Source organism: Loxodonta africana, chromosome 12 (assembly GCF_030014295.1).
Source record: "Loxodonta africana isolate mLoxAfr1 chromosome 12, mLoxAfr1.hap2, whole genome shotgun sequence".
Lineage (NCBI taxonomy): Eukaryota > Metazoa > Chordata > Mammalia > Proboscidea > Elephantidae > Loxodonta > Loxodonta africana.
The window spans coordinates 42,225,987-42,251,648 of NC_087353.1; the positions used below are offsets into that span (position 1 = coordinate 42,225,987).

The following is a 25,662-nucleotide window of genomic DNA, read 5'->3' on the forward strand; positions in this document are numbered from 1 at the left end:
GGCTTGGTTGCTGTGGAAAACTTTACGAAAACAATGCAACAGTAAAATGCAACCTTACTTGGTTAAATTCAGTACTAGTGAAATCAGAAAAATCCACTGTAAAAGTCAAATCACTGTTTATGGAGACAGATTTTAATACATCAAGGTTTCCTATTGGGTCATGATGAAGTTTGTACAGAAATTCTCTCTCTTTTTCTTCTATATTTTTCTCATCCTCTTCTTACAGCGCTGGTTGAAGACAGGGGAGGACCCCATGAGGCTATCAGTAGAGTGGGAACCATAACTGCTGTCTGAGTCATCAGGGCTCTGGGGGATTCCGGCTTCACTCATGCCTGACATGGGCTCCTCGAAGACATCACTGCCCAGCACACCATGCCCAGAGACAGTGCCTTCTTCACTCTCTTGAGGCTCCATTTTCACATGGGCCAGGTTCCAAAGGGGTGAAGCATTTACCTCTGAACCTAGAAACAGGTTAAATAAAACATATACCTAGTGGTGAGCCAAGGGTAGAACGAAGTAGAATGAACATACCACCCAGGGCAGAGTAATGTCTTTTGAGTTCAGTTTTCACTCTGACCCTGGTACTTGGCTGGAGAATATGGTTGTTAGTCTGCTTTTCCATCATCAAAAAGTTACCAACTCTGAGTATCTTTCTTTTTACTCCTTTCTTCCACATCACCGAGCAGCCCTATTTCAACCCCTTTAATCTCAAATTTGTCGGGGTACTCAAGGAAGCCAACTAGTCAAACATCCTTGAATAATTAACATTCTTCAATCTATCTGGCAGTTGTCTTATTAAAGTAAGTACAAGCATCAGGGAGAACCAATGCAGAATACTAAGGAAAAAAATTAGATCAACTGGATCAACCCTGGTAATCAACAGGATTGCAGCAAATCTGCAAAAAACCTCTTTAAAAGTGTTAAAAAGCAAAAATGTCACTTTGAGGACAAAGGCATCATGGTGTTTTCAATCGCCTTATATGCATATGAAAGCCGGACAATGAATAAGACCGAAGAATTGATGCCTTTGAATTACGGTGTTGGTGAAAAATACTGAATATACCATGGATTGCCAGAAGAACGAACAAATCTGTCCTGGAAGAAGTACAGCCAGAGTGCTCCTTAGAAGCAAGGATGGCGAGACTTCGTTTCATGGACTTTGGACATATTATCAGGAGGGACCAGTCCCTGGAGAAGGACATCAAGCTTGGTAGAGGGTCAGTGAAAAAGGGGAAGACCCTCAACAAGATGAACTGACAACAGTGGCTGCAACAATGGGCTCAAACATAACCATTGTGAGGATGGTACAGGACCGGACAGTGTTTCGTTCAGTTGTACATAGAGTTGCTATGAGTCGGAACCAACTCAATGAATGACACCTAACAACAACAACAATCAACAGGAGAACAGATACAGCATCTCCATCCTTACTAGGAATTATTTTAAAGCATGCTTGTAAAGCTGTGCTAGTCCTCTCTTCCACCAATTACAGAGAAGAAGGTTGGTATCTCTAGATGAGTGTGGCTATCTTTGGTTCAAGACTTTCATTCCCCTGCCCACCCAACTTTTGTTCTCTCACCTCTAGGGCTTGATTTCAAAAAGCACAAAGTACTGAGATCAGCAGATCTCCCACAATCAAAGTGAGTAAGTTGATCTCTCTTACTTGAAGCCTGTGGTGAAGCTTCAACCTCCAGGTTAGATGGGAAACGCTCACTCTGAGCCCCAAGGACCCCCATGGGCAGTGACTGGTCTCCAGAAGCAAGGTCTGCCTCCAGCTCCTCGCTGACAGGGAAAGTGATGTCGCTCACAGGTTCCTCCTTGATCTTTACAGGTTTGGTGTCCTCTGTGGCCTTCTCAGGATTGACAATCCTTTCGTACTCTTCGGAGAGTTGTTTACTAATCTGTTGGCAAGCAAGAGTTAATTTTTCAAAAATGTTAAAAGCAAGCTGCATAGTCAGCTTGGGACATCCCATGGAAAAGCTAATACAATAAGTAACGGAAGAGTTTTAAAATATCCATTGCCAATGGAGGGAATCTGTTCAGTGTTGAGTTTGTGTTTATAAGTGATAGAGACATGTAAAGAAAGTTTGGCAGAGAGAGCTTGTACGTACAGCAAAAAATAAAAGTTAACGCTGGTTAAAGATAAATCAGAAAAGATTAATTTTTAGCTATAAAAACTAACATTTGACATACCTACCCCATGTATATAATGAATGGTGTGGGAAATCTGGACACTTAGCAAAGACTTTTTTGTTGGGTGTTAAAAAATGAATCATATTTTAGATTTGGGGAAATAAACAGTGAACAAATGACTTGCATAAGGCCACAAAGGTTGGATTTATTAGATATTTCTGGTTCTAACCAAAATAGTGTCCTCCCCATCCTCTGGGCAATATCACCTCACTTTTTTTTTAGTTTTTTATTGCACTTAACGCAATCTGAAATTGTTTGATAATTATTTACTTGTTTTTTTTCCCCCTCAACAAGAACGCAAGCCCTAGGAACTTGTGTTGTTAACCGCTGTATCCCACAGTGCCTGACTCAGAACAGCTACTCAATAAATTGTTGCTGAATAAAAGCATGCCAACCACATTCTCTTAAACTCCACATACCTGTCTGTAGTTTCTTCCAGAGGAAGTATTATTATCAATGAATGGGGTCTCTCGTTGAGTAAAGGAGACTCCTGGGGTCTAGCCAAATCAGTGATTAGGCCTGATGGAACACAGGTAGGGTTATGAGAAAACTAAGTTCCAAGACCCTGTGTTCTGCATTCTAGAGCTAGTGTTGTGGGAACCTGCTGAACACCCCTAGATGGGAAACCTTTGCCTGTTCCTCCACAGGGTCATCTCACCTGTAGCATGTAACTGTGATAGTCCTTGATGCGGTGCTGCCAGAACTTCTGGAGGGAAAGCACACTGCCAATGCCCACTTCATGGAATACCTGCTCCATAATGTCAGGGAAAGGAGTCTGCCCCAGTCGGGCCTCTCGATCCGCAGCAAAGCGCAGCAACTTGGTGAACTTAAGGCAATACTCGTGTGCCACATCAGTTAGGGTCTCCAGGACACTTTCATTAGCACTCTCAAAGCCGGCGTGGGCCAGGATTGTGGCCACTGCCTGGTAGAGAAGCTGTCGACAGGAGTGCCAGCTGAGTTCAGTTACAGGCTCCCCTTTCCCACTGGAAGTGGAGACACAGTACTGTTAGTGCTCTCAGGTAGGGGTGATGTGCCCTGTCTCCCTAAGCGTTTTACAATTCCAGGCAAACTACTGTCCCTGCCTCCCAGGGAAACTGTATCCAGCTTATGTAGCCCAGTTTCATCCTGCTGCTGTCAGGACATGTCTCGCCAACCTGGAGTCATATTTCTGAGCTCCTCCAATTACATAAAGTTTAAACAGGCAATGTGTGTCTGTAATAGTTTAAGCAATACAAAAGGGTATCTAGTAAATAAGTTTCCTCTTTTTTTCTACTAACTGCTCAGTTTTGATCACTTTCAGGATCTGATTAACAGTAAAACTCAGACACTGCTCAATGGTGTTGTAATTTCTAATTAACCGCAACTGTTTCCTCACATCCTGGGCAATATATGGGCTTTCAGAAATTCAGAGTCCCAGTTAGGAAATTTTTTATATAAGTATAAAGGATCATTTTTAAAACTGGGAAGGCAACTCAATTTTCTAAGAGCAATTTAAACCATGAACAGCTTATATTTTCATCCTATCCTATGCTGTAAAATGGGTAAGGCCCATATTATTACTCCTATTTGGCCAGTGAGGAAATTGAGGTTCAGATGGATTGACTTGTCAAAAGTTATTTGTGTGTTATTAGTAAGTGGTGGAGCGTATGACTCCATGGTCTTCATAATACATCATTTTGCTCCTAATTACTACCGCAGAAATCTTAATCTTTCCAAGAGAAAACTTCAAAAGTTGTTCTTCTTCTTAAAAATAACTTTAACCAAGCCTCTAATAATTTATCCACCTTCTGAAAATTCCTGTCTGTCCTCTGCCTGCCCTTGACAAAGGAAGTAAATAGAGAAGAATAAAGCAGAGCACAGAAAATCGCTTTCCCCTGGTCTCCATGTTGCACAGGAGTGCTGGAAGAGCCATTCACCCACTTTATTGTCAGCTGTTTAGCAGCAACTATTGCAATTCACATGCCTTAATAGTTGGAAAATAAGATACCGAGTAACTTTTAATGTTTCCGTTACCATTTTCCACGATCAGTCTCTCTGGGCCGAGGGCTAAAGGCCTCAGAAGTGCCTAAAAAGCAGAGAGGTAAGCCAGTATTGCTTTATTTGAGTGATGTATGGAACTCTTTAAAAGGAAAGTAATTCTTTTGGCACTCCCATGGCTGATATAAATTATTATAAAGTTTCTTCAATATGTACAAACCTAGGTATAAACGGGGAAACCCTGGTGGCGTAGTGGTTAAGAACTAGGGCTGCTAACCAAAACGTCAGCAGTTTGAATCTGCCAGGTGCTCCTTGGAAACCCTATGGGGCAGTTCTGCTCTGTCCTATTGGGTCACTATGAGTCAGAGTTGACGCGATGGCAATGGAGGTATAAACGTTTGATATTCACAGCTCTTACATGACAATTAAAATTAGAGATTAGACACAAAACTACACAATTCTAACTAACAGCATCAATTTAATGTGATGGATGATATTATTTTACTGAAACTAAATTGCTCTCTAAATGTAAATATGGAACTCATTGCCATGCAGCAAGTTTTCTGAGTTGGGTAAAATTTATCCGAGCTTATGCTGTGTAACGACCCAGCTATCCCACCCCTTTTCCCTATTCCAAAGACTTCAAAACCTTTAACTACACATTACAGCTTGACATCATCAGGCGTTCATCTGGTCCACCTGCGATCCTTACAGAAATCTATTTCTGCTCTTTTCTCATTTCTCAGACAATTAAAATAGCAACTATTATCACCAAGAGGCAGATGCAATAAGTGATAACACGATATCACTTATGTAATATTTTTGTCAAAAATATTTAACCTGAATCTACTTTTGAGGAAATAATCAGAAAATTCAGCTAATGAAACATTCTACAAGACAACTGATCTGGACTCTTTAAAAAAAATTAGTATGTTTTTTAAAAAGGAAGGAGCTATTCTAGCTTAAAAAATACTGAAGAGACATAACAATCAAATGCAATGCATGAACTGGGAAAAATACATCTAAAAAAAATACTTTGGGGGACAACTGGAGAAATCTGAGTATGGATATATTAGATGATACTGAATTAATGTTCATCTGCTTTGGTGTGATAACAGTACTGTGATTATGTAGAAAAATTTTCTTAGTTTTAGGATATGCATGCTGAAAACTTTAGGGGTGAAATGTGATGCCTGCAACTGACTTTACAATGTTTGGCAAATAAAGTATATGTGTGTATATACATATATATACGTGTGTACATATTTGCATGTATATATACATACACATATGTGAGAAAGTAAATGGGGCAAAATTTTAACAAGGAATCAGATAAAAGGTATTTGGGTGTTCACTGTACTATTATTTAAACTTTTCTGTAAGTTTGAAAATTTTCAAAAGAAAAAAATTATTATTTGGCACCAAATATGAACTTGCTGAAAACTAGTAGTAGCACTAGGTCATAAGACAGGCATTAAGAAGCTCTGGAGCAGTGCTTCTCAAAATTAAATGTGCATAAAAGAACCTTCTAGGGATTTGTTAAAATGGAGGTTCTGATTCAGCAGGTCTGGGTGGGGCCTGGGATTCTGCATTTCTAACAAGCTCCCAAGTGATGTTGATGCTCCTGGTCTTGGACAGCAAGGATCAAGAATATCCTTGTATTAGTATTTCTTAAACTATGTTATCAAAATGAAAACATACAGTTTTAAAATATTTGTATTGAACTTGTGGATTCCGAATAATATCAGAATGAGTCCATAAATCCCAATTTGAGGACACTGGGCTAAACCCGTAATAATAATAAACCCACTGCTGTCTAGTTGATTTTGACTCATAGTGACACTATAGGACACAGTAGAACTGTCCCATAGGGTTTCTAGGGCTGTAGTCTTTACTGAGGTAGACTACCACATCTTTCTCCCACAGAGCAGCTGGTGGGTTCGAACTGCCGACCTTTCAGTTAGCAGCCAAGCACTTATTCACTGTGCCACAAGGGCTCTTCAAACCCATAGTATCACTTAATCACTGTGCCACCGGAGTTCTTCTTAAATCAAACAGGCTAGTCAGTAAGGACCATGAGGCCATGGCCTGTTTTACATACCAGTGTATTACTTTGCTCCTAGTAAAGTGCTCGGCACATAGTAAGTACTCAGTAAATATTTGTTGCATCAAAAATTGAAAGAATACAGCCTCTGGATTCAAATGGTTGGAGTTCACGTCTTATGCCTCGCACTAATTAAGAAACCTTGGCCAAGTCAGTTACTATCTCTTATCCTCAATTTCCTCATGTGGAAAATGGAAAATGCTATTACAGGCATACCTTGTTTTATTGTGCTTCACTTTATCGCACTTGACAGACATTGAGTTTTTTTACAAATGGAATGTTTGTGGCAACCCTGCGTCAAGCGAGTCTGTCAGCACCGTTTTTCCAACAGCAGTGCTCACTTTGTGTCTCTGTGTCACATTTTGGTAATTCTCACAATATTTCAAATTTTTCATTATTATTTTATCTGTTATGGTGGTCTGTGATGTTACTATTGTAATTGTTTTGGGGGGCCACAAACTATACCCATATAAGAGAGCAGACTTAGATCGATAAATGCTGCATGTGTTCTGACTGCTCCTCCGATTGGCCGTTCCCGTCTCTCTCCTACTCCTCAGGCCTCCCTATTCCCTGAGACACAACAATACTGAAATTAGGCCAATTAATAACCCTACAAGGGCCTCTAAGTGTTCAAGTAAAAGAAGGAGTCACATGTCTCTCACTTTTAATGAAAAGCTACAAATATTAAGCTTAGTGAGGAAGGCATGTTGAAAGCCAAGATAGGCTGAAAGCTAGGCCTCTTGCGCCAAAGTTAGCCAAGTTGTGAATGCAAAAGCAAAGTTCTTAAAGGAAATTAAAAGTGCTACTCTAGTGAACACATGAATGATGAGAAAGTGAAATAGCCTTATTGCTGATATGGAGAAAGTTTTAGTCGGCTGGATAGAAAATCCAACATTCCTTTAAGCCAAAGCCTAATTCAGAACAAGGCCCTAACTCTCTTCAATTCTATAAAGGCTAAGAGCGATGAGGACGCTGCAAAAGAAAAAACTGAAGCTAGCAGACGTTGGTTCATGAGGTTTAAGGAAAGAAGCTGCCTCCATAACATAAAAGTGCAAGGTAAAACAGTAAGTGCTGATGTAGAAGCTATAGCAAGTTATCCAGAAGATCAACCTGTTGAAGATAGCTACACTAAACAACGGATTTTCAAAGTAGAGCAAATAGCCTTATATTGGAAGAAGATGCCATCTAGGACTTTCACAGCTAGAGAGGAGAAGTCAGTGGCTGGTTTCAAAGTTTCAAAGGGCAGGCTGACTCTCTTGTTAGGGGCTAACGCAGCTGGTGACTTTAAGTTGAAGCCAATGCTCATTTATCATTCCAAAAATCCTAGGGCCCTTAAGAATTATGCTAAATCTACTCTGCCTGTGCTCTGTAAATGGAACAACAAAGCCTGGATGACAGCACATCTGTTTACAACATGGCTTACTGAATATTTTAAGCTCACAGCTCAGACCTACTGCTCAGAAAAAAAGACTTCAAAATATTACTGTTCGTTGACAATGCACCTGGTCACCCAAGAGTTCTGATGGAGTGTACAAGAAATTAATGTTGTTTTCATGCCTGCTAACATCCATCCTGACGCCCATGGATCAAGGAGTAATTCCGACTTTCAAGTCTTATTATTTAAGAAATACATTTTATAAGGCTATAGCTGCCATAGATACTGATTTCTCTGGGCAAACTAAATTGAAAACCTTCTGGAAAGGATTCACCATTCTAGATGCCATTAAGAACATTCGTGATTCATGGGAGGAGGTCAAAATATCAACGTTAACAGGAGTTTGGAAGAAATTGATTCCAACCCTCATGGTTGACTTTGAGGGATTCAAGACTTCAGTGGAGGAAGTGACTGCAGATGTGGTGGAAATGGCAAGAGAACTAGAATTAGAAGTGGACCCTGAAGATGTGACTGAATTGCTGCAATCTCGCGATAAAACTTTAATGAATGAGGAGTTGCTTCTTATGGATGAGCAAAGGAAGTGGTTTCTTGAGATGGAATCTACTCTTGATGAAGATGCTGTGAACACTGTTCAAATGACAACAAAGAATTTAGACTATTACATAAACTTAGTTGATAAAGCAGCAGCAGGGTTTGAGAGGATTGACTCCAATTTTGAAAGAAGTTCTACTGTGGATAAAATGCTGTCAAACAGCATTGCATGCTACAGAGAAATCTTTCATGAAAGGAAGAGTCAATCGATGTGGCAAACTTCATTGTTGTCTTATTTTAAGAAACCGCCACAGCCACCTGAACTTTCAGCAACCACCACCCTGATCAGTCAGCAGCCATCAACACTGAGGCAAGACCTTCCACCAGCATAAAGATTACGACTTGCTGAAGCCTCAGATGGTGGTCATTTTTTCGTAGTAAAGTATTTTTAAGATAAGGTATATATACATTGTTTTCTTAGACATAAAGTTATTGTACACTTAATAGACTACAGTATAGTGTAAACATAACTTTTATATGCACTGGGAAACCAAAAAATTCATATGATTTGCTTTATTGCTGTATTGCGGTGGTCTGGAACCAAACCTGCAATATCTCCACAGTATGCCTGTACATGCCTGACAGGGTTGTTGGGGTCATTATTTGAGAAAAGTAGGATAATAGCAAAGCCTTCCCTTACCGGTAGAAGTCACTCTCTGGGTCACTGTGCCGGATCTGGAACGGTGCATTGAGATTCTTGCAATCTAAAGGCAGGAGGTCATCAGGGAGAGGAGGTGATCCAGGGCAGGCAGGAAGGGGTTCACTCTCTTCAGTCTTTACACCTTCTGTCTGCTGCTGATTCTGGGCCTGAGCTGTGGCAATGAGGTTGCGCAGACGTCGGTTGTGCTGGATCAGCTGAATAGTATGGATGGTGAGGCTGCAAGGCTCTGAGGGGATGTCCAGCATAGTGGGGGGCCTGGGCTTGTTGGCTGAAGGCTGGTGCAAGGGGGGGTCATGGACTTCCACCAGACGGAACTCCCGTGGGAGCAAATCAAAGGAACTTCTATTGGTTTGGCTTGATGAGATTGGTATCTCTCCCCAATACCTCAACATTTTGGACTAAGAAGCGAAGAGCTCTCAGGTTAAATGTAGATGTATGCTAAGAGTAGTGTTTTTAAATCTCTGGCAACCAAAGGTTTTAGGCTTCTGTAGTGAAAAATATGAAGCCTAGCCAACTATTTATATAAGAAATAGGCTGTTCAAGATCACTTAGAAAAATGACTGTGTCAGCAAAACTACAGGACCAAAGATGTTCTCCCTGAAGAAATTAAGAGAAATATAACTGTTAAATGCCAGTCATCACAATCACAATGATACTTTCTACTGTACTGAACCACAGGTAAAATCTGGGTCAATAGTACACTAATAGCTGTAATGGTATCTGGGGCTCTAGTGCCCCTTATTTTCCATCTCACTTCACTAACTCATTACTAGAACTACCATCATGCCCAATCCTGAACAATCTGCAAAGGATGATGCTTAAATAGAAGGCCTAGAGTATTTTTCAGAGTATCTTGACACATCTGTCCTAGATCAGTAGGAAAAAAGGGAATAGAGTTAAACATAAGAAAAAGTGGTTCTTACTCTGCATATGTCAAGCATGGGTACCTTTTAACTGGTCCTGGTAGAAAAGTTTAGGAAACACTAATGTAAATGGCCTTATGCTTTCTGCTTCTGATTCATATGTATAGAAAAGAATCTGAGAGATTTCTGTAGACTCTTAACTGGTATCGCTTCTTCCAGTCTCAATTGTGTCTAATCTATTTTCCATACTTCTGCTAGACTTCATATTTTTAAAACTCAGATCTAATGGCTTCCTACTGCCTACTGGAAAAAAAATCAGTCAATTCTTTGGCCTAGCATTGAATAAAATTCACACTCTTGCTTCAACCCACCTTTCCAGACTCCCATATGTCTCCTCAAGTTAAACAAAGTTTTATAGAATGCCAGGCATTATGTGGAGAGGCAAAGACCAATGATGTAAGATCCTTGTCCTGAGGTGAGGGAGGGAATATAATCAGAACATTTCAGCATGAAAGTATGTGATAAGTACTATTCTAGAGGCATAGACCTGGTACACAGGAAGCACCAAAAAGGAGTTTCTTAGGGAAAATGACCACCTTAGTTCTAACAGTATCATACTACTCAGTTGCTTAAGAATGCCATGCATTTTAGCTATTGATTTTTTAAGCTATGGTCTCTGGCAGAAATGCCCCGCCAACTCCCACATCCCTGGCTGACTTGTATTCATTCTTAAGTACAGCTTAAGTCATCCCCCTCTGTCATGGATTGAATTATGTCGCCCCACAATATCTGTCAACTTGGATAGGCGATGATTACCATTGTTGTGTGACTGTCCACCATTTTGTCATCTAATGTGATTTTCCTATGTGTTGTAAATCCTATCTCTATGATGTTAATGAGATGGGATAAGCGACAGTTATGTAGACTCAATCTACAAGATTTATCAACAATTTAAGCTAATCTCTTTTTGAGATATAAAAGAGAGAACGGAGCAGAGAGACAGGGGGTCCTCATACCACCAAGAAAGCAGTGTCGGGAGCAGAGAGCATCCTTTGGCCCTGAGATTCCTCTCGAAGTTCCTAGAGCAAGGAAACATTGATGACAAGGGCCTTCCTCTAGAGCTAACAGAGAGAGAAAGCCTTCCCTTAGAGCTGGCACTCTGAATTTGGTCTTCCAGCCTCCTAGACTGTGACAAAATAAATTTCTCTTTGTTGAAGCCATCAGCTTGTAGTATTTCTGCCATAGCACCACTAGATGACTAAGATAGAATTTGGCACTGGGGTGGGGCGGGGGGGTGCTGCTCTAAACAAATACCTAAAATGTAGACGTGGTTTTGAAACTGTGAATGGGCAGAGGGTAGAGGAATTTTAAAGTGCCTAATAGTAAAAGCCTAGTTGGCCTTGAAGAGACTGTTAGTGGAACTGTCACACTGGGGATGGTGCAGACAGTGAAAAGGGTGCAGCAGAGAACCAGCAGCAACAGAATCAGGAGACCAGTGTAAAACAGCACTGGAGCTGACGCATGGAGTGAGAGCTGAGTGCCTCTGCTCAAGAGGCTTCCTGGTGGAGTGGGGTGCCTCCAGGCACTTATTAGTGGTGTTAGGCCTGCCGACCCATGGAGCAAGAGAGCTGAGTGTCTTCTGGTCGAAGTTTACTGGTGGAGTGGGGTGCCCGCAGGCACTTATCAGTGGAGCTAAAGAGCTTTGGAACACTTGCCCCAGCAGGGCAGACACAGACTGAGAGTCCCGAGGGGCTGAGAGGCCAAGGAATCAGGAAGCTGAAACTGAAGAGACAAGGAACACGGGAAGCAGAGCTGCCTCAGTCTCAAAGGGTATGGCCACAACCTATGGGGTCTCAAAGGGTGGGGTTGCCACTCAGATGCACTAGAAGAATGAGGCCATCCAAAGCTGAAGGAGCAGAGCTGCTGTCCCAGAGGACCTAGAAAGTGGAGCTGAAGCCAAGGGACCTCCACACAGAATCCAGAGTGTGTGACCAATACCTAGAGTCTGGAAGGCAGGGCCATTATATAAATGGTCTCAGAAAACAGAGGTTTATATCAAGGAAATGGCTCACGAACTTGTAGAGGCTGGAATGTCCTAAGTTCATGGGTCAGGATAGAGGCTTCTTCCGATTCACACAGCCTTAAGGGCTGGTGGACCCAAGATCAGCAGGTCAGAGAGCAGAGCTCTTGCTCACAGGTTATGAAGATTGGCAGGCAAGACCACAGATAAGCTCTAGCTCAAGTCCCAAGAACTGGAGGTCAAACGAACAGGAGCCAGCTGCAAGTCCAGCGCAATTAAAAAGCCCCCTAGCCTTGCCGCTCATTTCCAATGCCTGAGGAAAGTCCCTTCCAACTGATTAGCTACTCGCAGCAGATCCCATCATGGGAGTGATCACATATCAAATCTCAACAGGGAAGTGATCAGAACATTATAAGACTGCCAAAACATTGAGAATCATGGCCCAGCCAATCTTAACCATCACACCCTTCATTACCTCCCTAGTACATCTCCCTTCACTATATTCTCATAGCACTTTGCATTTTCCATCACCTCATTTATCCCTGGATTTTAACTAGGACTCAATCGCAATCAATTCTGTTCTCTTATCTACTCCTCATGGCCATGATCTTAGTATGGTGTCTAGTACACAGTAATATCTAGCATTTATCGAGTGCTTACTATGTGCCAGGCTTTGCCTTTATTGTACCAAACAAACCAAACCCGTTGCCGTCGAGTCGATTACGACTTGACAGCGACTCTATAGGACAAGGTAGAACTATCCCATAGAGTTTCCAAGGAGCGCCTGGTGAATTCGAACTGCAGAATCTTTACTTAGCAGCCGGAGCTCTTAAGCACTACGCCACCAGGGTTTCTTTGCCTTTACTGTAGATACTATTATTATTACCATTGTTTCTGATGCGGAAACTGAGGCCCAATACCTTGCCCAATGTCACAAGCGACCGAGGAGGAAATCAAGAGAGTTGGACGGCAGACTCCGTACTCTTAACCACTGAACTATGCTGCCTCAATAATTGGTTACGGAAAGAATAAATGAATGAACGACGTAACAGAAAAATCCGCCTACCTCCACCGAAACAGCGAGAAGGGAGGCGAAGGGCAGGCACCAAGCCAAGCCCAAGGAATGCCCGAGTCCCTCCCCGGGGCTCCTCAGTCACGTTCTGCGGGCGACAACCCACAGCATCCTTGGGTTGCCTGATCCCCGGGGCAGCCGAGAGACGGAGAGGTCTGGACCTGAGCCGAGCCAAAGAAGTGCCACTATTCACTGTCGCAGCAGATTTACGTCTCTGAGAAGCTTGAGAAGAGTCCCACCGGGCCCGGAAGGCTGGCTTGTTGATTTGGTCCAATGCCGCCGGAAGCGGTTCTTTTTACTCAGGTTTGCGACAGGAAGTTATTACTATCCTGTTGTACCTTATAAAGACGTCCCCATTCCGCATAGCATTTTTTGGTTTTTCCTCTTATTGTGACCTTTCTTTATTACCGCACCACTTCGCAACGTTCAGGGTCGTAAAGAAGCAACGCCACCATCGTTACCCAAAGAAGCCGCTAGGAGCTGGGTAGAAGGAGGCGTAAGTAGGAACGTAGCGACCGACGGGTGAAGTTTCCCAGGAGCAGAGTTCGAGACTTCACCCGGTGGAGGATGGCTGATTTCCCCTCGCAGTTAGAGCCGCCGGCTCCGCTAGAACTCAGCGGTGACTTCAAGAAGCCAGCCCTGCCGATGCCCCCGGCGGTGCGGGGAAAGCCCCCGGTCACCAATCCCGCAAACCCAGAGGAGGCGAAGAAAGGAAGGCCCACGGCGCTGCTGGACCCTGATTCCGGTGCGCCCGAAGTCCCACCGGCCCGGCCGGACAGTGGGGAGACTAGGGTTGCGAAGAAGGAGCAGCCGCGTCCCCCCACAGCGGCTTCTTCCCCTGGCGGCCCAACCCGAGCTCCTGCCTACCAAGAGCCTCCGTGGGGCGGCCCAGCCACGGCCTCCTACAGCCTAGAGGTCCTGAAGGGCGGCACCATCCTTGGCACCCGTAGCTTGAAAGGGACGAGTCTCTGCTCTTTCGGGCGGCTGTCTAGCTGCGACGTGTGCCTGGAGCACCCTTCGGTGTCTCGGTACCACGCCGTGCTGCAGCACAGGGTGTCCGGCCCTGACGGAGAAAGCGACGGCCACGGGCCTGGCTTCTACCTCTACGATCTGGGAAGCACCCATGGTACTTTTCTCAACAAAATCCGCATCCTTCCCCGCACTTATTGTCGGGTTCACGTCGGACATGTTCTTCGCTTTGGAGGCAGCACCCGGCTTTTTATCCTGCAGGTAAATCAGAAAACCTAGAATAGCAGTCTCTGGAGTGCACCGGTCTGTGTCCCTGAGCTCCTTAAGCTTTCGCTGAGGAAGGAGATTGCCCCAGTCAGCGATTCCAGAAATGGAGGAACCTAGCCCCTGTCGAGAGAAGAAATCTGATCCATAACTCAGTTAGAGTTAAAAGATTTTATTGGGTGGAAAAACTGTCCTCGAACAGGGAGCACCCCTCAGAAGAGATGACCTCGTCATATTAGAGTTTTGATCAGCTTGTATGCAGTACAAACTGTTAGGGGATTTCTTAAAACGGAAATTTGAAACGGTTGTCATTTACTTAATCGACAAGAGGTGGCTTGGATTGGTGGAAGTCTGCATTCTCTAAGCTAGTTATGGCTTATCTAATTATACTTTTCTCAGAACTGTCTTTAACATGAGTTTTTAGCCTATGTGAAAGGTTAAAAGTTAAGTTTAAAGGAGGGGGGAGGCATTTTCTTTAACGTTGTCCCCCTTCTGGTTACCTTAATCCCACTAGGATGTGACTATTTTTTTCCTCCTCTCCCACCCCTCCCCTCCCTTGTAACCATCAAAGATTCTTTGATAAATTTGTATAGTAGCTGGTCTCATACAGTGCTTGTCCTTTTGTGATTGACTCATTTCACTCAGCATATATGCCCTCCAGATTCATCCATATGAGTTGCTTCCCAGATTCGTCGTTGTTCTTTATCTTTGCGTGGTACTCCATTATGTGTATGTAACATAGTTTGTTTATCTATTCTTCTGTTGATGGGTATCTAGGTTGTTTCCGTCTTTTTGCTATTGTGAATAATGCGGCAGTGAACATGGGTGTGCATATGTCTATTTGTGTGACGGCTCTTATTTCTCTAGGATGTATTCCTAGAAGTGGGATTGCTGGATCATATGGTATTTCTATTCCTAGCTTTCTGAGGACATGCCATATCATTTTGCAAAATGGTTGTACCATTTTGGATTCCCACTAGCAGTCCGTAAGAGTGCCAATCTCCCCAGAGCCTCTCTAACATTTGTTATTTACTGTTTTTTTTTTTTTTTTTAAATTCCTGCCAGTAATGCTGGGGGTGAGATGGTGTCTCTTTGTGGTTTTGATTTGCATTTCTCTAATGGATTTTTCTGAAACCCTGGTGGCGTAGTGGTTAAGTGCTACAGCTGCTAACCAAAAGGTTGGCAGTTTGAATCCACCAGGTGCTCCTTGGAAACTCTATGAGGCAGTTCTACCCTGTCCTATAGGGCCCCTATGAGTTGGTATCGACTTGATGGCAACGGGTTTGGTTTTGTTTTTTTGGTTAACGGCTACTGATCGGGAGCATTTCTTCATGTGTCTGTTAGCCTCTTGAATGTCTTAAGAAGTGTTTCTTCATTTCCTTTGCCTGTGTTTTGATTGGATTATTTCTCTTTTTGTGGTAGAGGTGCTGGATTTTCCTGTAGATTTCAGAGATTAGAACTTTGTTGGATTTGTCATAGCCAATTTTTTTTTCCCAGTCTGTAGCATCTCTTTTTACTCTTTTGGTATAGTCGTTTGATGAGCATAAGTGTTTATCTAGCTTCTCTTCTGGACTTTGTGTGTTGTTAGTTATATTTTGTATCCTGTTAATGCTGTATATTAGGACCTCTAGCGTTGTTCCCATTTTTTCTTCTACGATCTTTGTAGTTTTGGTTTTATATGTAGGTCTTTGATCCATTCTGAATTAATTTTTGTGTATGGTGTGAGGTATGGGTCGTGTTTCATTTTTTTTGCAGTTAGGTGTCCAGTTTTACCAGCACCATTTGTTAAAAAGACTGTCTTTTCCCCATTTGATGGACTTTGGGCCATTGTCGAAGATCAGGTGACCATAGGTGGATGGATTTACATCCGGGTTCTCAATTCTGTTTCATTGGTCAATGTATCTTTCGTTGTACCAGTACTAGGCTGTTTTGACTACCGTAGCTGTATAATAGGTTCTGAGGTCGGGTAGTGGGAATCCTCCTACTTTATTCTTCTTCTCCAATAGTGCTTTACTTATCTGCGGCCTCTTTCCTTTCCATTTAAAGTTAATGATTAGTTTTTCTAGGGTGTGACTGCCCTTAAATACCAGCATGTATGAAATAGAATGACAAAAGGCTCTGCAGACTTGAATATATTACTGATTGTCTTTTGAAATTCCTAAACTAGGGCAGATTGCCCAGAGAAAAGAATGGAAACCAGAAGTTCGATCAATTGGAGGTTTGGAATCCCTTTTAAGTTGATGAATGTCATGAATTGAATCGTGTACCCCCAAAATATGTGTCAACTTGGTTAGGCCATGATTCCCAGTATGGTGTGGTTGTCCTCCATTTTGTGATTGTAATTTTATGTTAAAGAGGATTAGGGTGGGATTGTAGCACTCTTACTCAGGTCATATCCCTGATCCAATGTAAAGGGAGTTTCCCCGGGTGTGGCCTGCACCACCTTTTATCTCTCAAGAGATAAAAAGGAAAGGGAACCAAGCAGAGAAAGGGGACCTTATGCCACCAAGAAAGCAGTGCTGGGAGCAGAGCCTATCCTTTGGACCTGAGGTTCCTGCATGGAGAAGCTCCTAGTCCGGGGGAAGATTGCTGAGGAGGACAACAGAGAGAGAAAGCCTTCCCCCAGAGCTGATGCCTTGAATTTGAACTTCTAGCCTACCGGACTGTGAGAAAATAAATTTCTGTTTGTTGAAGTCATCCACTTGTGGTATTTCTGTTATAGCAGCACTAGATAACTAAGACAATGAACAGAAGACTCTAAGATTTAAACTAGCATTAAGTGTTCTAAAAAATCAGAGGGTTGGAACTAGATAGCCTAATCTACAAAGTCCTTGCCAATTGGGGGTGAGAGGCAAAATCTGAGCAGAGAACAAAATAATCATTTTGGCACCCTGGGAATGGATGACATGGTTGCCTGCCCTTAAAAGGAATAAAAACAGAGAACACAAATAACTAATGGTACTAGGTATAGCCCAGGTTTGAGGCTCAATCGTGGACTTGACACCCAGTCAAGGAAGCTGTTTACCTTGTGTCTTAGGCTGGGTTCTATAGAGGAGCAAAACCATAAAGCATATATATAAAGAGAGAAAGAGAGGGAGAGTAAGGGAGAGGAAGATGTTATCTCAAGGAAATGGCTCACATGGTTGTAGAGGCTGGCAAAATGCAAAATCTGGGAGAGACTGATCCTCTGACTCTGAGATTGGTGAGGGAAACAGTGGGCACAAAGGGTCCTGAACACCAGTACCTGTTTACTCATGGTAAGGGGTCTTTTCCACCAGAACTGTCAAAACTCTGATCAGTAAGTCAATTAGAGTTAAATGTTTTATTGGGTGGAAAAACTTTGAGAACAGGGACCACCCCTCAGAAAATATACAGCTTATATACCGTAGAAACTGTTAGGGAGTTTCCTAAAAGAGAGATTTAAAATGATTGGTTGTCGTTCACTTAATCCACATGTAGCACTCGGATTGGTTAATTAAGTTTGCGTGTGTGTATTCTGTAGCCTAGTTATGACTTATCTAATTACGTAGACTTTTCCAAGAACTATCTTTATCACGAGTTTTTTTTTAATATTTTTTATTGTGCTTTAAGTGAAAGTTTACAAATCAAGTCAGTCTCTCACATATTAACTTACATACACCTTACTACATACTCCCATTTACTCTCCCCCGAATGAGTAAGCCCGCTCCCTCCTCCAGTCTCTCCTTTCATGACCATTTTGCCACTTTTTTTTTTTTAGCTTTTATTAAGCTTCAAGTGAACATTTACAAATCCAATCAGTCTGTCACATATAAGTTTACATACATCTTACTCCGTACTCCCACTTGCTCTCCCCCTCGAGTCAGCCCTTTCAGTCTCTCCTTTTGTGAGAATTTTGCCGGCTTCCCTCTCTCTCTATCCTCCCATCACCCCTCCAGACAAGAGTTGCCAACCCAATCTCAAGTGTCCACCTGATATAATTAGCTCACTCTTCATCAGCGTCTCTCTCCCACCCGCTGACCAGTCCCTTTCATGTCTGATGAGTTGTCTTTGGGGGTGGTTCCTGTCCTGTGCTAACAGAAGGTCTGGGGACCATGGCCGCCGGGATTCCTCTAGTCTCAGTCAGACCATGAAGTTTGGTCTTTTTATGAGAATTTGGGGTCTGCATCCCACTGATCTCCTGCTCCCTCAGGGGTCCTCTGCTGTGCTCCCTGTCAGGGCAGTCATCGATTGTGGCCGGGCACCAACTAGTTCTTCTGGTTTCAGGGTGATGTAGGTCTCTGGTTCATGTGGCCCTTTCTGTCTCTTGGGCTCTTAGTTGTCGTGTGGCCTTGGTGTTCTTCATTTTCCTTTGCTCCAGGTGGGTTGAGACCAATTGATGCATCTTAGATGGCCGCTTGTTAGCATTTAAGACCCCAGACGCCACATTTCAAAGTGGGATGCAGAATGATTTCATACTAGAATTATTTTGCCAATTGACTTAGAAGTCCCCTCAAACCATGTTCCCCAGACCCCCGCCCCTGCTCTGCTGACCTTTGCAGCATTCATTTTATCCCGGAAACTTCTTTGCTTTTGGTCCAGTCCAATTGAGCTGACCTTCCATGTATTGAGTGTTGTCTTTCCCTTCACCTAAAGCAGTTCTTATCTACTGATTATTCAATAAAAAACCCTCTCCCACCCTCCCTCCCTCCCCACCTCATAACCACAAAAGTATGTGTTCTTCCCAGGTTTACTGTTTCTCAAGATCTTATAATAGTGGTCTTATACAATATTTGTCCTTTTGCCTCTGACAAATTTCACTCAGCATAATGCCTTCCAGGTTCCTCCATGTTATGAAATGTTTCATAGATTCGTCACTGTTCTTTATCGATGCGTAGTATTCCATTGTGTGAATATACCACAATTTATTTACCCATTCATCTGTTGATGGACACCTTGGTTGCTTCCAACTTTTTGCTATTGTAAACAGAGCTGCAATAAACATGGGTGTGCATATATCTGTTTGTGTGAAGGCTCTGGTATCTCTAGGGTATATTCCGAGGAGTGGGATTTCTGGGTTGTATGGTAGTTCTATTTCTAACTGTTTAAGATAACGCCAGATAGATTTCCAAAGTGGTTGTACCATTTTACATTCCCACCAGCAGTGTATAAGAGTTCCAATCTCTCCGCAGCCTCTCCAACATTTATTATTTTGTGTTTTTTGGATTAATGCCAGTCTAGTTGGTGTGAGATGGAATCTCATCGTAGTTTTAATTTGCATTTCTCTAATGGCTAATGATCGAGAGCATTTTCTCATGTATCTGTTGGCTGCCTGAATATCTTCTTTAGTGAAATGTGTGTTCATATCCTTTGCCCACTTTTTGATTGGGTTGTTTGTCTTTTTGTGGTTGAGTTTTGACAGAATCATGTAGATTTTAGAGATGAGGTGCTGGTCGGAGATGTCATAGCTGAAAATTCTTTCCCAGTCTGTAGGTGGTCCTTTTACTCTTTTGGTGAAGTCTTTAGTTGAGCATAGGTGTTTGATTTTTAGGAGCTCCCAGTTATTAGGTTTCTCTTCATCATTTTTGGTAATGTTTTGTATTCTGTTTATGCCTTGTATTAGGGCTCCTAGGGTTGTCCCTATTTTTTCTTCCATGATCTTTATCGTTTTAGTCTTTATGTTTAGGTCTTTGATCCACTTGGAGTTAGTTTTTGTGCATGGTGTAAGGTATGGGTCCTGTTTCATTTTTTTGAAAATGGATATCCAGTTATGCCAGCACCATTTGTTAAAAAGGCTATCTTTTCCCCAATTAACTGACTCTGGTCCTTTGTCAAATATCAGCTGCTCATACGTGGATGGATCTATATCTGGGTTCTCTATTCTGTTCCATTGGTCTATGTGCCTGTTGTTGTACCAGTACCAGGCTGTTTTGATTACTGTGGCTGTATAATAGGTTCTGAAATCAGGTAGAGTGAGACCTCCCACTTTCTTCTTCTTTTTCAGTAATGCTTTGCTTATCCGAGGCTTCTTTCCCTTCCATATGAAGTTGGTGATTTGTTTCTCTATCCCCTTAAAATATGACATTGGAATTTGGATCGGAAGTGCATTGTATGTATAGATGGCTTTTGGTAGAATAGACATTTTTACTATGTTAAGTCTTCCTATCCATGAGCAAGGTATGTTTTTCCACTTAAGTATGTCCTTTTGAATTTCTTGTAGTAGAGCTTTGTAGTTTTCTTTGTACAGGTCTTTTACATCCTTGGTAAGATTTATTCCTAAGTATCTTATCTTCTTGGGGGCTACTGTGAATGGTATTGATTTGGTTATTTCCTCTTCGGTGTTCTTTTTGTTGATGTAGAGGAATCCAAGTGATTTTTGTATGTTTATTTTATAGCCTGAGACTCTGCCAAACTCTTCTATTAGTTTCAGTAGTTTTCTGGAGGATTCCTTAGGGTTTTCTATGTATATAATCATGTCATCTGCAAATAGTGATAACTTTACTTCCTCCTTGCCAATCCGGATACCCTTTATTTCTTTGTCTAGCCTAATTGCCCTGGCTAGGACTTCCAGCACGATGTTGAATAAGAGCGGTGATAAAGGGCATCCTTGTCTGGTTCCTGTTCTCAAAGGAAATGCTTTCAGGTTCTCTCCATTTAGAGTGATATTGGCTGTTGGCTTTGCATAGATGCCCTTTATTATGTTGAGGAATTTACTTCAATTCCTATTTTGGTAAGAGTTTTTGTCATAAATGGGTGTTGGACTTTGTCAAATGCCTTTTCTGCATCAATTGATAAGATCATGTGGTTTTTGTCTTTTGTTTTATTTATGTGATGGATTACATTAATGGTTTTTCTGATATTAAACCAGCCTTGCATACCTGGTATAAATCCCACTTGATCATGGTGAATTATTTTTTTGATGTGTTGTTGGATTCTATTGGCTAGAATTTTGTTGAGGATTTTTGCATCTATGTTCATGAGGGATATAGGTCTATAATTTTCTTTTTTTGTAATGTCTTTATCTGGTTTTGGTATCAGGGAGATGGTGGCTTCATAGAATGAGTTGGGTAGTATTCCTTCATTTTCTATGCTTTGGAATACCTTTAGAAGTAGTGGTGTTAAGTCTTCTCTGAAAGTTTGGTAGAACTCTGCAGTGAAGCCGTCCGGGCCAGGGTTTTTTTTTGTTGGGAGTTTTTTGATTACCGTTTCAATCTCTTTTTTTGTTATGGGTCTGTTTAGTTGTTCTACTTCTGAATGTGTTAGTTTAGGTAGGTAGTGTTTTTCCAGGAATTCATCCATTTCTTCTAGGTTTTCAAATTTGTTAGAGTACAATTTTTCATAATAATCTGAAATGATGCTTTTAATTTCATTTGGTTCTGTTGTGATGTGGTCCTTCTCGTTTCTTATTTGGGTTATTTGTCTCCTTTCCCGTATTTCTTTAGTCAGTCTAGCCAATGGTTTATCAATTTTGTTAATTTTTTCAAAGAACCAGCTTTTGGCTTTGTTAATTCTTTCAATTGTTTTTCTGTTCTCTAATTCATTTAGTTCAGCTCTGATTTTTATTATTTGTTTTCTTCTGGTGCCTGATGGGTTCTTTTGTTGCTCACTTTCTATTTGTTCAAGTTGTAGGGACAGTTCTCTGATTTTGGCTCTTTCTTCTTTTTGTATGTGTGCATTTATCGATATAAATTGGCCTCTGAGCACTGCTTTTGCTGTGTCCCAGAGGTTTTGACAGGAAGTATTTTCATTCTCGTTGCTTTCTATGAATTTCCTTATTCCCTCCTTGATGTCTTCTATAACCCAGTCTTTTTTCAGGAGGGTATTGTTCATTTTCCAAGTATTTGATTTCTTTTCCCTAGTTTTTCTGTTATTGATTTCTAGTTTTATTGCCTTGTGGTCTGAGAAGATGCTTTGTAATATTTCGATGTTTTGGGCTCTGCAAAGGTTTGTTTTATGACCTAATATGTGGTCTATTCTAGAGAATGTTCCATGTGTGCTAGAAAAAAAAGTATACTTTGCAGCAGTTGGGTGGAGAGTTCTGTATAAATCAATGAGGTCAAGTTGGTTGATTGTTGTAAGTAGATCTTCCGTGTCTCTATTGAGCTTCTTACTGGATGTCCTGTCCTTCTCCGAAAGTGGTGTGTTGAAGTCTCCTACTATAATTGTGGAGGTATCTATCTCACTTTTCAATTCTGTTAAAATTTGATTTATGTACCTTGCAGCCCTGTCATTGGGTGCATAAATATTTAATATGGTTATGTCTTCCTGATCAATTGTCCCTTTTATCATTATATAGTGTCCTTCTTTATCCTTTGTGGTGGATTTAAGTCTAAAGTCTCTTTTGTCAGAAATTAATATTGCTACTCCTCTTCTTTTTTGCTTATTGTCTGCTTGATATGTTTTTTTTCCATCCTTTGAGTTTTAGTTTGTGTCTCTAAGTCTAAGGTGTGTCTCTTGTAGGCAGCACATAGATGGATCGTGTTTCTTTATCCAGTCTGTGACTCTCTGTCTCTTTATTGGTGCATTTAGGCCATTTACATTCAGCGTAATTATAGATAAATAAGTTTTTAGTTCTGTCATTTTGATGCCTTTTTATGTGTGTTGTTGACAATTTCATTTTTCCACATACTTTTTTGTGCTGAGACGTTTTTCTTAGTAAATTGTGAGATCCTCATTTTCATAGTGTTTGACTTTATGTTAGTTGAGTCGTTACGTTTTTCTTGGCTTTTATCTTGAGTTATAGAGTTGTTATACCTTTTTGTGGTTACCTTATTATTTACCCCTATTTTTCTAAGTAAAAACCTAACTTTTGTTGTTCTGTATCGCCTTGTATCACTCTCCATATGGCACTTCAGTGCCTCCTGTATTTAGTCCCTCTTTTTGATTATTGTGATCTTTTACCTATTGACTTCCATGATTCCCTGTTATGTGTATTTTTTTTTTAATTAATCTTAATTTGTTTGTTTTTGTGACTTCCCTATTTGAGTTGATATCAGGACGTTCTGTTTTGTGTCCTTGTGTTGTGCTGATATCCGATATTATTGGTTTTCTGACCAAACAATATCCTTTAGTATTTCTTGTAGCTTTGGTTTGGTTTTTGCAAATTCTCTAAACTTGTGTTTATCTGTAAATATCTTAATTTCGCCTTCGTATTTCAGAGAGAGTTTTGCTGGATATACGATCCTTGGCTGGCAGTTTTTCTCCTTCAGTGTTCTGTATATGTCATCCCATTCCCTTCTTGCCTGCATGGTTTCTGCTGAGTAGTCTGAACTTATTGATTCTCCCTTGAAGGAAACCTTTCTTTTCTCCCTGGCTGCTTTTAAAATTTTCTGTTAATCTTTGGTTTTGGCGAGTTTGATGATAATATGTCTTGGTGTTTTTCTTTTTGGATCAATCTTAAATGGGGTTCGATGAGCATCTTGGATAGATATCCTTTCGTCTTTCATGATGTCAGGGAAGTTTTCTGTCAGGACTTCTTCAACTGTTTTCTCTGTGTTTTCTGTCCCCCCTCCCTGTCCTGGGACTCCAATCACCCGCAGGTTATCCTTCTTGATAGAGTCCCACATGATTCTTAGGGTTTCTTCATTTTTTTTAATTCTTTTATCTGATTTTTTTTCAGCTATGTTGGTGTTGATTCCCTGGTCCTCCAGATGTCCCAGTCTGCATTCTAATTGCTCGAGTCTGCTCCTCTGACTTCTATTGCGTTGTCTAATTCTGTAATTTTATTGTTAATCTTTTGGATTTCTACATGCTGTCTCTCTATGGGTTCTTGCAACTTATTAATTTTTGCACTATGTTCTTGAATAATCTTTTTGAGTTCTTCAACAGTTTTATCAGTGTGTTCCTTGGCTTTTTCTGCAGTTTGCCTTATTTCATTTGTGATGTCTTGAAGCATTCTGTAAATTAGTTTTTTATATTCTGTATCTGATAATTCCAGGATTGTATCTTCATTTGGGAAAGCTTTTGATTCTTTTGTTTGGGGGGTTGGAGAAGCTGTCATGGTCTGCTTCTTTAAGTGGTTTGATATGGATTGCTCTCTCCGAGCCATCACTGGGAACTAGTTTTTCCAGAAAATCCGCTAAAAAAAAAAAATGCAGTCAGATCCCTATCAGAGTTCTCCCTCTGGCTTAGGCTATTCGGATGTTAATGAAGCCGCCTGGGAAGGGTGGGGGAGGGAACAGAGAGATAGGAGAGTAGCACCTCAGAATATAGCCAGAGTTGCTTGTCTTGCTTGGAATGACTATTATATCTGAGATTCCCGCGGGGCGCGTCGCCTATGTATGCTTGCTATGTGGAGATTGCCCCCGGGGGGTCTGGCCCCCTGGAGTCACGGTCAGATCCTCCGCTTCCAGCCCCACGCCCAGGGTCAAGGCTCCCCTGTTGGGACGGTGCACTCTCGACTCCAAAATCAGTCGCTGCCTCCCGGGGACTTCTCGTCCCGCCAGCCGTGTCGCTGTGCTGCCTCTGAGAACCGGCTGGGCCACCTCCCGGGGTTAGTTCAGGTGAGTGGAGCAGCTCCCCGTGCTTGTGCCGTGACCGAGTGTCCCGGCTGGGACGCTGCTCTCCCCGCTCCAATACCAGTCGCTGCCTTCCGGGGACTTCTCCTACCGGCTACGTCCCACGCCGCCCGAGAAAACTGGCTGGGCCCCCTCCCGGGGTTAGTTCAGGGGGGTGGAGCAGCTCTCCGTGTTTATGCCATACCTACGTCCAGTCCAAATCCCGGCGGGACGGTTCCCCGGCTGAGACGCTGCTCTCCCGGCTCCAAGACCAGTCACTGCCTCCCGGGGACTTCTCCCACCGGCTGCGTCGCCACGCTGCCTGCGTGAACCAGCTAGGCCCCCTTCCGGTGTTAGTTCAGGGGGGTGGAGCAGCTCTCTGTGCTTGTGCCGTACCTGACTGGTACGCTGGCTCCAGGCTCTGAAAACAATAGCTGCTTCCCTGTATTAGTTCCTTCTTCGTCTCTAAATCTGTGTTTGTTGTTCAGGGTTCGTAGATTGTTATGTATGTGATCGATTCACTTGTTTTTCCGTGTCTTTGTTGCAAGAGGGATCCGAGGTAGCATCTGCCTAGTCCGCCATCTTCTTGCCACTTTTTTTTTAACCCACTTTACGCTCCCATTTCCCCTCCAGACAGGAGATGCCAACACAGTCTCAAGTGTCCACCTGATACAAGCAGCTCACTCCTCATCAGCATCTCTGTCCAACCCATTGTCCAGTCCGTTCCATGCCTGATGAGTTGTCTTCGGGAATGGTTCCTATCCTGGGCCAACAGAAGGTTTGAGGACCATGACCGCTGGGATTCTTCTAGTCTCAGTCAGACTATTAAGTCTGGTCTTTTTATGAGAATTTGGGGTCTGCATCCCATTCTTCTCCTGCTCCCTTAGGGGTTCTCTCTTGTGCTCCCTGTCAGAGCAGTCATCGGTTGTGGCCGGGCACCATCTAGTTCTTCTGGTCTTGGTATGATGTAAGTCTCTATTTCATGTGGCCCTTTCTGTCTCTTGGGCTCATAATTATCTTGTATCACGAGTTTTTAATTTCTGTAAAGAGTTAAGAGTTACATTTAACCAGAGAGGGGCCATTTTCTTTTAACACCCC

At 42.2% G+C, this 25,662-nt stretch overlaps 2 protein-coding genes across 5 annotated transcripts in view; one reads left to right on the plus strand and one right to left on the minus strand.

Annotated features, from left to right (window-relative positions):
- Window positions 1–99: 99 nt before the first annotated feature.
- SUPT7L (SPT7 like, STAGA complex subunit gamma) lies at window positions 100–12,985 on the minus strand. 3 transcript variants are annotated; one of them, XM_023550550.2, is made up of 5 exons: window positions 8,902–9,008; window positions 4,207–4,258; window positions 2,852–3,176; window positions 1,664–1,901; window positions 100–461 (listed from the first exon to the last, which is right to left on the minus strand). In XM_023550550.2, the coding sequence occupies exons 1-5, from the start codon at window positions 8,948–8,950 to the stop codon at window positions 199–201; spliced, it is 927 nt and encodes a 308-aa protein (XP_023406318.1). In that variant the 5' UTR covers window positions 8,951–9,008; the 3' UTR covers window positions 100–198. The 3 variants fall into 3 exon arrangements, with proteins under 3 accessions (XP_023406318.1, XP_064151232.1, XP_003411995.2); XM_064295162.1 differs by lacking the exon at window positions 4,207–4,258 and having other exon boundaries at window positions 8,902–9,314; XM_003411947.4 differs by lacking the exons at window positions 100–461; window positions 4,207–4,258 and adding an exon at window positions 12,872–12,985 and having other exon boundaries at window positions 1,422–1,901; window positions 8,902–9,519.
- Window positions 12,977–25,662, plus strand: part of SLC4A1AP (solute carrier family 4 member 1 adaptor protein) — a 65,489-nt gene continuing 52,803 nt past the window's right edge. For both annotated transcript variants that reach the window (XM_010592008.3, XM_023550549.2), the window contains exon 1: window positions 12,977–14,107. In XM_010592008.3, coding sequence (XP_010590310.2) covers window positions 13,445–14,107 — 663 coding nt within the window. In that variant the 5' untranslated portion in view covers window positions 12,977–13,444. The remainder of the gene's footprint in view (window positions 14,108–25,662) is intronic.